General features: G+C 39.7%; 2 protein-coding genes, 1 long non-coding RNA gene and 1 other non-coding gene across 5 annotated transcripts; 2 read left to right on the top strand and 2 right to left on the bottom strand.

Annotated features, from left to right (window-relative positions):
• Window positions 1–130: 130 nt before the first annotated feature.
• Window positions 131–2,875, bottom strand: psph (phosphoserine phosphatase). 2 transcript variants are annotated; one of them, XM_074680247.1, is made up of 6 exons: window positions 2,765–2,875; window positions 1,823–1,966; window positions 1,539–1,673; window positions 1,080–1,225; window positions 824–972; window positions 131–688 (listed from the first exon to the last, which is right to left on the bottom strand). In XM_074680247.1, exons 1-6 carry the CDS (start codon window positions 2,806–2,808, stop codon window positions 578–580), a joined length of 729 nt encoding a protein of 242 aa, XP_074536348.1. In that variant the 5' UTR covers window positions 2,809–2,875; the 3' UTR covers window positions 131–577. The 2 variants fall into 2 exon arrangements, with proteins under 2 accessions (XP_074536348.1, XP_074536349.1); XM_074680248.1 differs by lacking the exon at window positions 2,765–2,875 and adding an exon at window positions 2,615–2,758.
• A 1,756-nt stretch (window positions 2,876–4,631) lies between these two features.
• LOC141798272 (uncharacterized) lies at window positions 4,632–6,325 on the top strand. The gene is made up of 3 exons (XR_012599137.1): window positions 4,632–4,984; window positions 5,702–5,769; window positions 6,043–6,325. It is a non-coding gene; the product is annotated as an uncharacterized LOC141798272 (long non-coding RNA).
• On the top strand, window positions 5,827–5,963 carry LOC141798509 (small nucleolar RNA SNORA15). Its single transcript, XR_012599179.1, has one exon. It is a non-coding gene; the product is annotated as a small nucleolar RNA SNORA15 (small nucleolar RNA).
• A 116-nt stretch (window positions 6,326–6,441) lies between the features above and the next one.
• On the bottom strand, window positions 6,442–16,963 carry phkg1a (phosphorylase kinase, gamma 1a (muscle)). The gene is made up of 10 exons (XM_074680137.1): window positions 16,763–16,963; window positions 15,330–15,490; window positions 13,298–13,476; window positions 13,132–13,186; window positions 12,970–13,035; window positions 12,714–12,877; window positions 8,829–8,919; window positions 8,552–8,705; window positions 7,776–7,901; window positions 6,442–7,395 (listed from the first exon to the last, which is right to left on the bottom strand). The coding sequence occupies exons 2-10, from the start codon at window positions 15,410–15,412 to the stop codon at window positions 7,129–7,131; spliced, it is 1,185 nt and encodes a 394-aa protein (XP_074536238.1). The 5' UTR covers window positions 15,413–15,490; window positions 16,763–16,963; the 3' UTR covers window positions 6,442–7,128.
• Window positions 16,964–17,243: the final 280 nt, after the last annotated feature.

Below are 17,243 nucleotides of genomic sequence, written 5' to 3'. Positions count from 1 at the left end.
GCAGACCGAACCAAGCACAGACTTGTGCTGCTGTATATTGAAAAAATAGAGTTGTCAAAGGAAGCATGTATAATCATTCATGGAGGACAGGATTGAGAGACAACATGATGGCCACAACTGAATAAAACAGTTCAAACCAAAAACTTACAGCATGTTTGTTTGTTTAATGCTGATGCGCTTTACACACTCGTTGACGTGTATAGTTACAGCTGTTAGCGTCGATACAGAGTTAAAACATCTCTATTGCACTTGCCAATATATGGAGGAATTGAATTAGCTTTGCTAATGACTTTGATGAAAATGGTGCAAAAAAATCTATGATAATTCTGTTAACCCACACACAGTGTTTGGTTATTGGTTTAGTTTGGTTATTGGTTTAGTATCTTCTGTGATGAAAATCAACAGGGTGACACCCCCATGAAGGTTAAATTGAACACTGGTGTAAACATTTTCATTCATTATAAAATTCTATTCAGAGTTAAGGGAAAAATGTGCACAGGATAAAACAATTGGATGCACACCCTTGGGTGCAATAATAAAAAGGTTAAAAATAAGAAACAGTTCTCTCCTAGGATCCTTAGATCTTTTCCAGTTCCTTTAACAGCTCCCCGAAACTTGTGACGTACCACGAAGACCTCTCTTTAACTTGTGGCCTGATGACGTTCCCTCCAAAGCCAATGAAAGCACTCTGTGGATTAAAGAAACGACACTGTCACTGAACTGTAGCATCCAATATGCTTGTGTGTGTTGCATTAATCCATGTCAATAATGAAACACATGAAGCATAATAGTGACTTGCACAACAGCCTGGATTCACACTCACCGCTGGAGGACAGGCCTCTAGATCAGTGGCTCCATCTCCAATCATCACCACTGTCTTGAAGCCGTACTGATCCTTCAGCATGCTGATCACCTTCCCTTTTCCACCACTCTCAGCTGTAGGCTGACTCTCATCAAAACCAGCATACTCTCCTGGAATTTAACACACAAATACAAGGGATTGTGAACACAAGAAATCGGAAATGTTAGATCATACTCAACTTTAAAAAAAAAAAACAGGAAAGACACAAAGTGCTCACCATTGAAGTAGAACTTGAGCCGGTTGGCGTATACGTGATGAAGAGGAATGTTTAACTGAGTTGCCACATGTTCAACAATGCAGCGAAAGCCGCCTGAGATGAGGAAAACCTTGATGTTGCGCTCGTGCAGGCTATCCACCAGCTCCCTGGATTACAAATGACAGCAGTATATTAAAAACAGACAAAATGACTGAATAGCTTACAACTTAATGTAAAAATGTAACTTCTATATAAGATGAAGAAAGCACCTATATGCAAGCAAAAGGAAGCAGTGAAAGCTTATGAAGAAGGAATGTGTGGGCCAGCATTAGTCATGTGACTGTCTTTTTAGCTTAGCTTTCAGCAAATCTCTGCCTCATCAGCAACATGATTAAAATAGCCTCTCGATTAACAAGAGTTTCTAGAATTTGCATGAACTTTTGCTGTATTAAGAAACTAGTTTCGGTGGCCATTACCTACCTGATACCTGGAGTCAGCTGAGGTGGGTGGTCTGTGATAAGTTTGTTAACTTGTTCTCTGGAGCACCGTATGATGGCCAGACGCTCTGTCAAGGCAGTTTTAAATGTCATGGAGCCACCCATGGCTTTGCGAGTCCTACAATATGAAAGTGAACAGCTTTGTCTTGATATTTTATTCACAGATTTACATCATTCAAAACACAATATTTTCTGCATACTGTCCAGATCATAGACTGTATAAAACAGATGCAAGTCCAAATGTACTGTATGTTTTTAGAAACTCACATTTCAGTGACTGCATCCCCAACGCCACAAAATTTGGCAAGTTCATCTATGCCTTCTTCTTTGATCACTGTGCTGTCCACATCGAAACAGACAGCATCTGCTCTCCTGAAGAGTTCCTTTGTCTGTGAAAGTGATGCCATTATGCTGGAAAATAAATGAATAAATAAATAAATAAATAAGAAATAAGTGTGAGAGAATTTACAAACAGCATCTAAAAAGTACATACATCTCTGAAGGTTATGTGTAACAAATGAATTTAGGAAGTAGTTTAGGGTAAATTAAAAGACACTAGCAGGATCCCGTGCTGTTGGCTATTTGATGGTTAAACATGAGATCTGTAATTCTGCTCAGCAGCTGCAGGATTTCATTGTGTTACTAAATCCTGTACTCAGTGGATGTCTTCTATCCAGCGAAGCAGAAAATACATCTACTAAATGAAATACCTATGTTCACACGTTTCTGCATCACTTGAGCTCAACTCAACTAAACTCGTGCTCAGGGTCAGTCGTAAGAGACAAAAGGGAGTTACATAAAGTCCGACTCCATAGAAATATAAAGGTCTGATGGACATCCTCCGCACATATTGCGTCACCCCGCACCATACAGTCTCTCAGGCACACTATGGAAAATCGAGGATGGAAGAAAGGATCAAACCAAAGGTGAATTGAGCAAAAATCCTGCAACAGAGCCTCTCTGTCCACTGGGGGTTACAAACTTCAGCGAACGATAGACACAACTGTGCCATGTACGTTACAAATAACAATAAACTCGGTCCGAGGGGATGTTATTTACCTGTTCGGTGCAGTCAATTTCGAATGACTTTAGCGTTACACTCACGCTCTGTTCTGCTGTCGACAGTGGGAAATAATACGAGCGGCAAGACAAGGCTGGTGTCTTCATAAAAAAACAACAAACAGGAACAAGTTAAGCTGTTATACTCACTGGTTTGAGCAGCGTTGATAAGGCACTGATAGCAGCTTCAGCATTAGCCGACACTCAATGGGTTCAGCGATGAGGAAAAGACGCTGTGGATGACCGACCAATCAGAGCAAAGCCGGTGAGGGACCGCCCACTACCCGCTGGCTCGGCTCCATGGCGACACAACTGCCAATTTATGCTAGCTACTAGCTACAGAGCATAGGATTGTAAGCAAGCATCCAAGCTTACCACTCCATCAGAGTGTTACTGGGAGACAAATGAAAAGTATAAAATAGAATTAGGATATTCCACTTAATTGGTTTCGGCTTTTTAAAGCTTAATGTATCCAGGTTTCTGCCAAAGAGCAAGGAAACACTTGTTAAATTTCCCTTTTTAGTCAATTGTTAACAGTCACTACTCATGAAATGTTTTATACAGTCTTTGAATGGGACAAATAGATACCAACAATAAAATTAGCTGAAAACTAGGTTTGGAAAGTAAACAGGATTAACAAAGCAAACAAAGGGAACTAAAATGACAATTTTATCTCCTAAGCCTCCTCTTAAGGCTACTTCATACTCACAAGATTAGGGAATTATGATTAAATAAAGCCTTTTCATCAAAAACCAGGCTATTGACTAAAACATAAAGTAATTGTGCAATGCAGATGTGTCTTTATCATAGGCTATAGGCCTATATGGTCTTAATCAGAACAGTAAGGCTAATTCATATGTTCCATAATTTTTTCAATTATGGAGTTGGATAGCCAAATTGAATCCCATGCAGAATCTTTTTTTTTTATTATTTCAAATGGATTCTGGGAAGTGATAATGTCACTCCTGATTATGAGTGGGTGAGGGGTGTGAATGCATGTTATAAAGTCAACAGTGAAAACAATCAGGGTTACGTTCTCCACCCGTGGGGGGTGGTTTTCTGTAGGCTATGGTGTCCTCCCAGGCCTCATATGCTAATGCAAGGTTGTTGTGTTTCAGCTTGTAAGTAGTGTCACTTTTGGCTCCTCTCCTTTGTCCTACCTCAGCATACTGGGGAAAGTTCTGAAAGTTATACATCTTCCTGATAGAGAATTTTGTAAGCAGTATATTATTACAATGGATATTAGTTTATTGAAATATGTAACTGAAACCCCCAGACACCTTGTCAGAATGCAGTAAACCCATGGAAATCCCATTATAAACCGGTTGAAAATCCTGCTTAAAAGCTGTCTGTTTGCTTTTCTCATATCTTTTGAGAACTCAACTCAGAATAATTAAGCTATGTTTGATTGAAAACAATGAGAACCTGTACCACCGTGACCAGGGAGTCCCAAAGCTGCATGGAGGCAAAGAAGTTAACGATATAAATCTTTTCCATTTTTCTTTCTCAGAAGACACTTAATCTGCTGTCAGTGGTTTGAAAGTTTGTGGCAAAGGTTTGCTCTTCTAAAGCCACCAGGAACAAGGAGCAGGAAGCGTGGGAGTTGGTGCTTTATGGCAGTTATTTGGCCTGCTGGCAAAAACAGGCCTAAGGTTGAATGTTAAAAAAAAAAAAGAAAAAAAAATGAAAAAGTGGGGGGGAAATCAGTTAGAAGCAAGTTTTTTTTTTTTTTTTGTAATCTTTGATGCCCGTAAGTATCAGGTACAGCATACTAAGTGTTTTTCCATATCCCATAGCTCCTCAGGATTTCACATTTTTCATTTAAATCCTGAAAAAAGATAGTTCCCCAAGAGAGAAATTCGACACAACTCTATGCCAAAAAAGGTCAGAGGAGTGTTTAAATTGCATGATTACATTCATTTGATGAAAAAAAAATAAAAAAAAGATTGATTTCTGACCAGTGCTGACCCAGTGTGGAGGTGGAATAGAAAAAAAATATGGACCTATTTTTGCCTTCACCAGCTGCTTTATTTGACACAGCATTGTTTTTTAGCAGTATTTTATTTTTTAATTTACTAAGAAATTCACTTTTTTAATCCAACTCGTCAAACAAAGCATCCTAAAACAGTTTTCATCTTAGTTCATAAGTGCTGTAACTTGCACTCCAAACCAAAAGATGGCGGTATAGTGGGTGAAGCTTTGCAGCGCCGACAAAGAAAAGACAAACGACAGCTTTGTTATAAATTAACAGGGCATTAGGTATGTCATCCTTTCTTTCTGCTGGGACCATTGGCGAAGGTTTCACATTCTTCGTGGGGGAGTCGCGCTTTCTGGTCCTTTCCTTACTGTAAAAACAGCTACTCGGAGCAGGTAATCCTCAGATTGAATAAGAATACCTTGTACATGTATTTGATGTGCATCAGCTTTGGTATGTGGACGGAATGCGAATCATGTCGTCGTGGCAGCTGTTGAAGGCAGAGTTATGTGCGGCAACTTCCGCACCGGGTGTATTTTGAAATACAGAGATTCTGCCAAGGGATGCTATAAGTATGGGCATTTTTTGTTGATTGATGCTCAGAGATACTGTGCAGTGAGTCTGAGTCCGTGTCTGACCCTTTGTAGGTCTGACCATCTCCATATGGACAGTATATACTGTAGCTGCTGGCGGTCGGCCTGCTCAACACGTGTATCTACATGATAGAGATGAGAGAACATACCTAATTTTAGTTTCTGTGCACTCATGAACTACATGCACGACATATATTTAAATAGTTTAAATTTCTGGCTCAAGTCTCAGATTTTATTTACGACATGAAATCCTCCCATCTGAGTGCATTAGCTCCACTGGAGTCTTTGGCCTCTGTAAAATAAAGTCACTTTGCTTAGTTTTTGACATTCTAGAGCATGAAAATATTAGCAAAATAACTTTCAGAATCCTGTAATACTCTGGAAATGGCAAAAACGTTAAAAAATATAGTAATTTCGAAACACTGAAACATCCATTTATTTATTACAAAGCTAATGCCAAGCCTCTCAATGCTACGCCTGTACACTAATGTAATTACCTCTTATGATAATTTATTTCAGCATTTCCTGAAAACCATCTGACTACAGAGACTGGTTGGAAGTGGAGTACAGGCAAAGGCCATAAGATGGTATGTATCTACAGACTGTAACACATTGACTTGGTTTGTTATTACTTGACGCAGTTGGCATGGCCGAATTCTGCTCCAGCTAGTCCATGTTGGATGCAGTCAGACACTATGCAAAAGCCTTTTCCCATTTCTGCTTTATATCTGGATGAATGTTTGCCTCAGTTTCATCCAACTGTTCAGAAATGGGTACAATTTTAGATATTATCACATATATGTTTACCCAGGATACCTTAGTTTTGTATTCATTTCTTTACCATTAAATTGTGTTCACAGGGCACAAGTTGACTGAGTGGACATGAAAAAGTACCTTAACTCACGGTAAGATAGTGATAATGAAGTCTAAATTGTGTTCACTAAAAGGACCTGCTTGGCAAAAATCTCACATGTATTGATACCTACATCTTGTATTTGAAAACAGCACCCTCTGTTCTACATTGTTTCTTATTGATTGTTGTTAAATGTTTCTTGCTCCCCTGTTATAATAAACTTGAATGAAACAAACAGTTTCTGTGAGTTTGTTTTTAAACATCAGGCTCCATTTTTGGAAAAAGGATGCTTCAAGGTGTTGATGTTATTTCAAGTTATGAACAAAACAAAGCAGCATCTTAACATGACAAGACTTTAATTTTAAATAAAAGGTTTCAATAAATAATACCATAGCAAGCATCTACAAGAGCTATAATTTGTTACTAGTTTTAAGCAGTTCAGTAAAGTACATCCTGTGCAGTGATCAAGAAGCCACGCTGGACATAAATGTAACTCAATATCATTCAAGTAGATAGGGTCAGTGTATCATACACCTTTTAGCAGTAAACCCTGGGCTGCAAAGCAAAGGCTGAGAGTTATGACAACTGTTTGTAAGATGTAAAGCAACATTCACTGTAACACCTGAATTTCTGCACCTCTCTCCAATGTACTTTAAAGTAACAATCAAATCAAGAAAAATAACTTCACATCCTTCACAGCCCCAGGTAGTTTAAACCTTATTAAGAATTTTATAGAGTGCATAGTGTCAGAGAAAACACATTTCTTTAGATTATTATGGGAAATTACTTTGAAATTAGTTTCAGAAATCACTTATGGTTGCTAAAATATAGTTAACTGTAACTAGATATTTACTCTGATGTGCTATATGACTGGTAATTTGAACATACATGAGAAAGACATCAAGTATTGTGTTTAACTATTGCTGATGTCTAGAAATTGGTGAAACTGTTCAACAAATTGACAGTAAAAACTTCCCTCTACATTCAAGACAAAGTGAGATATGTCTTACAGCAATAGGTTACCTTAAATGAGTTCATTCTTCTCACAATCCTCATTCACTTGCGAAGGATTTGTCCCGAGTATAAGTGCTTGTTACCAGACATGGTGCATGGGCTCATCAGCCTCAGCGGCCATCGACAGCAGGATGGCTTTGGGAGTGTTCTCGAAAAGTGCCGCTCTGTTCTGAGTCTGTCCCTTCTTGACCCAGTGGCCGTAGATCTTGAATGCACATGCATCAATGAGCTTGCGGATGGGCTTGACGGCATACGGGTCACTCTTAATCACTTCCTTGGTGACAGGTTTGGCTCGACGATAGTTACAGTAGATTCTCATTGTGGCAAGGACAGTCATACAGATGACCTATAGAGAGCAGAGATGAAGGGATTACTGAATGTAGGGTAGATTGTGCAGTAAAAATCATCACTATAAAATTTTTTGTCTTACTGATCTCATTTTTTTTGTCTTAATTCTTCTCAACTATTTTATCAACACTTTGAGGCATCTTTTTCTTTCCCTGCACATTTTTGTATTTAAATTAAAGTCTATTCATAAAGTTTTCCTGCAAAGTCAAAGCTTGGGTTCACTTAAATCTACTGGCACAATTGTTGGGATTTATGTCCCACATGCTACATGCATATTCATCATTCCCAGGCCTTTTTAGTTTTGTGATACATTCAATGAAATTTAGCAGAACTATAGAGGGAATTTAGTTTCTCAGAAAAGATTTTTTAACGTCCCACCTTGAAACGCCTGTATGGAGTGAACTGTCGCACTTCATCCACCACATACTGTGAGAAGAATGAATGGTTCAGAACGTCAGTGGCTGTGTATCTCTGCTTCGGGTCCACCACCAGCATCCTAGTAATCTAAGGAAAAGCACAGTTTGGTTACTTGAAATTATTTTAAGCTTCCATTTTTTCCAATTTCTTTTTGAAATCATGGTTCAAGAAAAGCTGCCTCTCATTCTTCTAATCTATCATTTTCAAACATTATTAGAATTAATCAAATGTTCAGGTGAGATAAATGGTAGGGATGAACCAATGTGAAAATTTTGGCCGCTACCGATATCTGGTTATCTCTATCATCCGAATCAATATTGCGGTTATAGCTGATAACCAATTTTTACCGATATCAATATTTTAAATTATATTAAAAACAATCTGACATGATGTGTCGAGGTAGTTCAGAGAGAAAGAGCAGAGTGATCATGAAAAAAGATGACCATAGAGACAATAAAAGAATGGAGTGCCCGAGTTGAGTGTGATCAAAAATGTGTTTTGTCTGTTTTTTGGATCAAAACAGGAAGAGAGACTTTAAAGAAGAGAGTCCACTCTTCTTAGGTAGTTTTGTTGTTTACATAGTCATAGAAAACAATATTATTTGGGTCTTGAAAGATCATTCAAAGATGCTCAGAAAATGTCTGGCAGCTTATGAGTAAGTATCGGCCCTCTTTTACACATCAGCCAATACCATTATTGATAATGATATATCGTGCATCCTTAATAAATAGATGTACCAAATCTTTCACGGTGTCAGAACGGTCCTCCCACTCTGGAGATGAGAAGTCGTATTTCCCTGCCAAGATCATCCGCAGCATCAGCATCTGTTTCCTGTGCCAGAAAGGTGGAGAGCCTGCAAGCAGCGTGTACATGATCACCCCTGCACTCCATCTGCAGACAGAATCAGAGGGAACAACAGCTCAGAAAAAAAAGTCACAAACTACCATTGGAAGCTTTGTAATGGATTTTTAAAACCACAAAAATATGAAAACACAATGTATATTGGCCACTCACATGTCAACAGCAGAGCCATATCCTTCATGTCCTCCATCCATGGAGCACTCGATGATCTCAGGAGCAAGATAACCAGGAGTTCCGCATACCTCTGCATTACGAACACAAGAACTTATAAACTCCCCATACAAAAATCAGGACAATGATTGTAAGATAAACATCTGTCCCATGAGTATGTATTGCTTTAGAATGTTCTGTAATTTTAGTAAAAGCAAAAGTATCTAAGCAGATTTAACATAACTCAAACAGGGGGACAGAATGCAGATCTGGGCTGCATTTGTAGGGGGAAAAGGGGTCTAACTTAAATCCCTATAACAAATCAGAGTGGTTGATTTTCTGTCAACTTCATAAAACAAAAAACAACTGCACTGGCGCATGTTATTTCTGGTGTGGTTAAGCATCTGCCCAAACTTGAAAAAAGACAAGTTTCACATGGAAGGACACTCAAGACCACTCAATCTTTTTTTCCCCCATTTATTGAAATTACCAGGTTCTTCATAAGTTCACTGGAATTTTGACAGAAGATTATCCAGACATAATTTGAACATGTATTCCTTTTTAATTTAACAGACAGCATTCTTATAATCTCAATTGGTAACTTAACAATTATCAAGGCAAACAGTTTCAAAGCAACACCTTTTCCACTTCAAAGTGACTTCAGCCAAAAATCTTTTATTACTAATCTAAGTCCATCTCACCAGCAGCATCTTTCAATATTTTCCTGATTGATTCTTCTTGCTTGTTCGCCTGAATGTTTGTTTAAGGCACTGAAAGGTCCATTCAGGTGTTATGAGTTCTCACTGATTGCATGCTGGTTCAAGTGAGAGCTGTTTGCTTCTCCAGCTCCTTGTTGCCAACTACTGGACTGGAGTTGGAACTGCAGCCCTTTAAATAACAGATTCTGAGGTAAACATTTCCTCACAGTCTTGAGTGGACAGACACCATGAGGTTCTCCTTTGGGGCAGAGGAAAAATGAGTCTTACTTCTTTTCCAGTCCATTTCTGCAGAGACAGGCATTTGGGGATACAGCCTGCGCTACGTGCCACCCTAAACACTTGCTCAAGCACTCATGCTCCAAGCTTCTTTACAGTATTTAACTTTCTCCTAGGTTTCAAAGCCTTGAATTGTTTGCAGAAGAGTAGTTTCTCTTTAAGCCTTTCATCACCACAGAAAACCACCATCTTTTCTTGTAAACCGTGTGGCAGAATATTTCTTTGCAAACTTCCTTTCAGATCTCTCTGGCTTTTAACTTAATCCAAAATGCTCCTGTTTTACCAGTATCTCCTCTTGGTTTTAGGAACTTGATGAGACTATGATTTTTGGTGTATCATTGTTACTGGGAACAACTGGGAAGTCAAACCAGTCATTCTTTACTGTGCCAGGTAACTTACTTGTTAACAATGTTTTATTTTGTTTTTGTTTTTAATGGCTGCCATTTCTCTAAGCTCTGCGAAGTCTTCCAGGACTTCGTCTACAGTCTGAATCAGATCAGTGATTCTTCTGGGAAGAGTTTCTCCAAATACTCAGTTATTTCCAAAGCAAGCACAGTTTAATTTCCATATCTGCTCTCCAGCTCACGGATCATGTCTTCTGCCGTGTTGTAAGCCAAGAGGTGACTCTGAAAGGTCCATGTAGGTGTTTTGAGTTCTCCCTGATGCAGTCTGGTTCCACTGAGGGCTGATTGCCTTCTTTTCCATGCAGCTTTTTTGATGAGTAACACCACTCCAGTTCCTTTCTGTCCACACTTGGACCAGGTTGGAACTGCAGCTCTTGAAAGGACTGATGTTGTGGTTTGACTTTTCTCACTCAGTTTTGGCTAAATAGACACCATGACCTCTCTAACTGAGACAATCAACCACTTACCCTACTTGACTTCTGGTGTACTTACAATTAAGTATGTCTAACCAGAGTATCAGTAGTTACATTAACCCAACAATCTGAGTGATCTATCTCATACATACTTGCTAATTCACCGAACAGTATTACGTAACATTGTACATTCTGGTTACACATTTGCCTTGCCAGTTCCCACTGCTAATGAGCTGATGCTTTCTTAGAAGTCTATTTGAAAGGTCAGTGTACCTTGAGGTGTCTGTGACTGCAACTAATAGATCTGGGTCTCCTGTTGCATCCTAACCTTACTAAGAGAGGAGAAAGCATGTTGTGCAACCAGAGCTAGACCCTCTGCTGCCTGCCAGCAGCTGCCCTGACTGCACTGCATGTTGTAAACATAGAAATGTTTTCAGGGCAGGGCACTTCATGCTTCGTATACATTCAGTTGTAATTGCCTGATTTTTATTCATTGCATATATGGGCTTCATGTAGATGTTTGTAAAACTTACCACAAAAAGTCATTCTCTGGTGTAACAATGCCCCTTAGCAATAAATCATTCCGGTGGAAAGCCCGTCTATTCCCAGGTTAAATGGCGTCACATTTGTAAGGAACACACATTTGAATGATTTAAGTCTGAGGAAACAAGACATAATTACAATTTCATAATTTATTCATTTAAAAGAAAAGAGCCTAAGTATTACATGGGAGAACCACAACAGCCTGGTACCTCTTCCTCATGCTGGTTACCAGCCTGGTCACACACTGTTGTGGGGCGGCATACCATTCTTCAATCAGCATTTGATGGTAGTAAGCCAATGGGATTGTGTTGGTCACCGTGGCATGCCCAAGCTGATCCCAGTAGTGTTCAATGGGACTGAGGTCAGGAGTGCTGGCAGGCCATCCATTCTCTCCACTCACAAATTGTGGTGGAAGTCTCTGAGAAACCCTGCTCTGTGGGGTCAAGCATTTTTATCTTTGAGGATAAAATTTAGTCCCAGACTGTGGAGACATGAGATTGCCACTGGTTGCAGAATCCCATTTCGATATATCCCTGTGATGCCACAGCTTGATGTTACCCTATACCATGAGCTCTATCCCTATTGGTCAAATGTGAAATGCTGAGTCATGGAGAAGACACATAGTAACCACTCATAACTGCTGCCATTCAGGCCCTTTGGGGGTACCAGACTGTTGAAACAAGAACCAATAGCAACAGCAGAATAAACTGGTATCAGCCGACGAGATTGGGCGTTTTTTTTCATGGGCCCCACAACTGACTGTATATAGAGTAGACAGCATGGCTTCTTCATTTAACATTGTACAGTTCTGAAGCCAAAATACCCCTGTCACAGGTGCCAACAATGGTAGCCATTGTACAGAGTCTGTGCAGTAGAGGCTATGAGGGACTTTGAGAGAATCTGAGTCAGGGGACAAAAATTATATACATATATTTTTTTTCCCCAAGATTCTAATCTCTTCTTGGCTCTCCCTCCCGACATATTTTACAATTTCCCGAAAAAATACACAAGAACGGCAGCTGTCAATCATTGTTAAATGTGACGCAAGGCTTGTTTTGAACCTCTTGTAACTATGACCTGGATACAGGCAGCCCAATATCTTCAAATCACCACAACAATCAAATATGAGAAACATTGCCATGAAGTAATTTTATTTTTTGAAGTTTGATCACAGCCTTTCTGGAATGACTGGGGAAATAGATTTTTTGACCTGTACTGCAGCCAGTCACCAAGGGGAGCAGTTTTTGTGGTGATCTCACTTCGAGCCAAGCAAGATGACATCCATTATTTTTTTTACAGTCTATGGGCGCAACCCACAAACTCAGCTCTGTTGCTGATCCCATAAATGCATGTTCCTAATGAATGTGACTCTATTTAAAGGGGGAATAACCTAGGTCTTTAACAGTATGAGGTTTATTGCCAAGAATGATTGTTACAACAAAGAAAAATGATCTACCAAACACAAATTTCCTGACTTTTTGTGCTAAGTTAAGACAAAAATTGATCTTTGATCTGTGTTTTGCTATCACATACCTTTGAGCTTTTGTTCTGGTGTGATTTGCACAGCAAAGCCAAAATCAGTCAGTCTGATGTTCATCTCATCGTCTAAGAGGATGTTTTCCGGCTTCAGGTCACGGTGGACGATGTTGTGGTTGTGGAGAAACTGGACCACCTCCAGCAGTGCTCGCATGATGTTCCTAATACCACAGATAAGTAGAAGAGGGGTGCATTGGCAAGTATTCATCACTATTGGTAAAATTGCTTCAGGCCAAATATTAGACTCACTGACCTTGTTTCCTTCTCACTCAGAGTTACTTTCTCTGTGAGGTAGTCGAAAAGTTCTCCCTTCTTCATCCTGGGTAAAAGTATTTCAGTGTATTTCAAGTGAAATGTTATTCTTCACCATAATTTGAAAAAAAATAGAGAAAGACAAGTAGGGTTTGGCACTTACAGATCAAACACAAGGAAGAAGAAAGCTTTGGTCTCAAAACAGTCTTTGAGCTGTACTAAACAAGAGACAGATAAAGAGATGAATATAAGTGTAAGTCATTGAATTAAATTTTCTGAATTACCAAGGTAAAGAGGACTGAGAGATGATAAATTTATGATATGCTTACTGATGTTGTTCTGTCCGTACACTTTCTTGAGGATGTCAATCTCCTTCACTGTCGCTTCTCTGATCTCTTCTATCGCCTGCGGACTCATCTTGTCTGAGGGGGTGATGTCGATGATCTTTACTGCGTATTCCTGAGATGTCCGCTTATGGACACAGCGACGCACAACACTGCTCACTCCCCTGAGGAGAAGCATACATCTGTTATCTACAGCTATGCCAGGTTACTTATTTCCTTGGTAGTCTGTGTTTACGTAGGTGGAGTCAGTGAAAACATGTTTGTGTGCGTCACTCAGCGATTCCTACGACAAAGTGAGCATACATGTGGTGACTTCACTGAAGAATGTTATAGAGAATAAGACATATAATTATCTGTTTTTGTTGTTCTTTTTTTATCATTTTCAGAGAACACTAAACCCACTCTTCCTGCCATGTTTGTGGGTACACAAAGCCATGTGCAGAGTACTACATCAGCTGAACACATTGTCCACATCCGGTGACCTCATGGCCTGCATGTGAGAAAGGGAGAGAAATTATGTAACAACAACAACGTTCTGTCCAATCCCGCGCAGCTCTCAACACTAAACTTTTGTCCAAAACAAGTTGGAGTTAATGAGTGTGCCCTGCACTGACACTTTATACTTACGTAACAGCTCCTCCATGTGACACACTGAGGGGAATGGCAATGAGAAGGGGAGTTTTATTTTTTCAGGGAGATCTAGGAAACTTCTGGGAAATCTGTTGACTTTTAGGTGTACTGCTCCCTTACTGACTGTTTTTCCCCAAACTGAAGCATCTATTAAAGGTATAAGAAAAAACGTAAAGCTGAATAATATGACTGTTCTGTGTACAGTAAAATTGTATCTCCCTGGGTCAACAGATTTAAAGTGTGTTTGTTAAGTGTCAATCTTACTTTCTGTAAAAACAAAACGAATCTTGCTAGCGACTCTTGTAAGGAATATTGTAGTTCCTTAGGGAGAGTTAGACTAGAAGAATATCTCTATTAACACACATGACCATAACAGACAGGGCTTTAGCTAGTTACTGGTTAGCTTAATGCAAGCACAGGGAAAAAAGGAAAATGGCCTGATTGGGGCTAAAATAAAACAAAGGTTTGTTAAAGAGCTCACAAGACTCAAAGCTAACTTCCGCCATAACAACAATGGAATCTTTTTCTTTTTTTCATCAAATGCTAACATTAATTGGTTTAAGCATTTCTTTTTAAACATTTGGTCAACAACACAGCCTAGCTTTTTCTAAATTTTAGCTATACTAACCACTTCTTGCCAGTAGCAGGAGTATACCAGACTTGTAAAAAATCTTTTTGTAAAGGTTTTCAGAGTAATGAATTGTATTGCTCAAAAATGTTGAAATTTTGCAGCCAGAAAAAAGGACTACTCTAGTGTTCAAGCCAAAAACCCTCTGATTTTTTTTTGTAGTCTGCATCTCTTTTGACAGTTTGTGTATAGACAGAGAAATCCTGTAAGTTCCTATAAGGATAAATCAATCAAGACACAAATGGTCAGTGCCTTTTGACAGGTGGTTATTGTAAATAAGATCTCTTTTAATGACTTAACCGGTGAAATATATGTTCAATAAAATGAAAAAAGGGGGGCTTGTACATCTCTTTAAAGTCTAGATTTCTTTGCACCTCGCCAAGAGTAACTTTCTTATAGTGTTGTGCTTATCAGAAATGTGTGAATGATGTCAAATTTATAACAAAACTTTCTGAAAAATAAGTGTTAATAGGAGTGCAGATGGCCTAGTAGTTTAGGTCTTGCCCTTGCACAGGGTTTGGATCCAGCCTGTGGCCTCTTTTCTTCATGTCACCCCCCACTCTTGCCCAGTTTTCTGCTATATCCACTGTCCTTTTTACTATCCAATTAAAAGCCCCCTTAAGATAACTTTAAAATAAGTGTATATAAATGTTTTGTTTCAAAGTTTTGCCACATTACAATATTTATCAATTGTTAAATATTCCTACCAATATTTCTGCCCTGCCTCCAGACCATTTTGAGAAGTGTGTACAAACATACCTTCCCAGTATCTCCTTGGGCTCATACTTGTCATAGAACTCCTGAGCCCCCACCCAGTCAGGGATCTCTTCCTCTTTGGTCATGATGACTGAGATGCTTCCTCACCACCCTGGCTGCACACGTCTTCTTCAGCTTCTCCTCTCAAGGCTGTCAACAGATAACTGGCACAAACAGTTGCTTATGAGTGATTACAGTCTTCTGTGCGACATCAATAAACTGCCACCACAGCATTATGTGAAAGGAGTGCCATAAAGCTAACAGGTTGACCCTTGAACTATTGACCTGATGTGATTGGATGATACATACAGTTATTGGATAGTAGATGAATCCTATCGCAAAGTCAAGCTTTTTCCAGCTAAACAACTGTCTAAGGCGAAGACTTATCTTTCTTTTAAAGACTATGAGACAGTTTTACATGCTTTTATCACAAATTGCCAAGACTGCTGCATTGCCCTTTAGTTTGTGTAAGCCAGGCCTCGCAGTCTCATCTACAGCTGGTCCAAGGTGCTGCTGCTTGCCTCCTAACAGGAACTTGTGAGCATGAGCACATCACTCCCTTCATTGGCGTCAGTTTTAGGATGTCAATCAGCCATATGTCCCATCCTGGTTACTTAGGTCTGCGGATCAGTCACTTTTAGTTGAACCTAATGTTAGGCTGAAGGACAGAGGAGACCAGGCCTCTGCTATTGTACCCCCTGAACTCTGGCACCAGCTGCCCCCACAGGTAAGGCTGGGCCCCATGCTGTATGCACTGACATTTCCAGGTCCTGTATAAGTTTGTTTTGCTTTGTGTGGCTGATTATTTTCTTCCTTTTCTCTCCATATGCCGCTCCCGTAAAGCACTTTGGTCAACTCTATTGTTTTTAAATGTGCTTTATAAATTGAGTTTTATTGGGTTAGATTCTTCAATTTGTAAACATTAAGTAGATCAGCTGGCGTGTGTATTGTGACAAAAATCAATTTAGGACGTGACTCACTTCTTAGTTTTCTCTTCTCGTACCTTTACCTGACCAAAACTTAATTTAACTGGGAGCCACAATAAGACTTAAAAGCTGTTTTTTGGTTTTGTTAAAATTTATAACTGAACACCAAAGGATCTAAGAGGACACCTAGAAGCAGACGCAGCCTTTTCATGCAAATTTTTTGTCTAATGGTGATCATGCAGTTTGACACCTTAGTCAGGATCTTCAACATTACAGTTCCCTGCAACCTTGAAAGTTTGAATAGTTTGATCATAGCACAGCAGATAACTGGATCCACTGATGAGTCGAATGTTATCGTGAATGTCTCACTATCAGACATGACACCGGGTGTAGACTATCACAGCACTAAGACACGGTTTGAGAATCTGGTCTCCCCATACTCGCGTCACTATTCGACCTTCGTGGGCTTCAGTACAGAAAAATGAAAGAAACGAGCGCGTGCTCACTCACCGTGTCCCGTGTTCGTCAGGGCCTCGTGCGAGCGGGATACATCTTTACGTTTCAGCCTGTGCACACCGTGGAAAGAGGACGAACAGAGGTCTAGCCTAACCCCGGCACTGTTGCGCTTGAGGGGGGCGCTGCCATTGCAAAGGGTGAGCCTTAATGTCAGATGCCAAAAATAAATTGTTGCTTCCACGGCAGCCGCACACTCCAAACGCGTGTCCACACACGAAAAAACAGATGCATGACATTACACCCTGCAGGACTATGAGACACTAACACTCAGACTTGGCTGTCCTACTTTACAAACATACGTGCTCATTTAACTCTTGACCATGCGAGTTTTCAATGAAGCTTGAGTGACAGGACAGGTGTTCATCCTCAGTGATATATTTGCTGTGTAGATGATAAACTGTACTTAATAAATCTGACGTTAAAAATAGAAATGTTTCTTGAAGAGTAGAGAACTCAAGCTGCTACTTTGGAAAAA

This window comes from Halichoeres trimaculatus, unplaced genomic scaffold, assembly GCF_033239565.1.
Source record: "Halichoeres trimaculatus isolate MK-OKI-2021-1 unplaced genomic scaffold, fHalTri1.1 fHalTri1_scaffold_9, whole genome shotgun sequence".
Taxonomy (NCBI): Eukaryota; Metazoa; Chordata; class Actinopteri; order Labriformes; family Labridae; genus Halichoeres; species Halichoeres trimaculatus.
The sequence above is the reverse complement of the archived record's forward strand: the minus strand, read 5'-3'. Positions and strand labels throughout refer to the sequence as shown.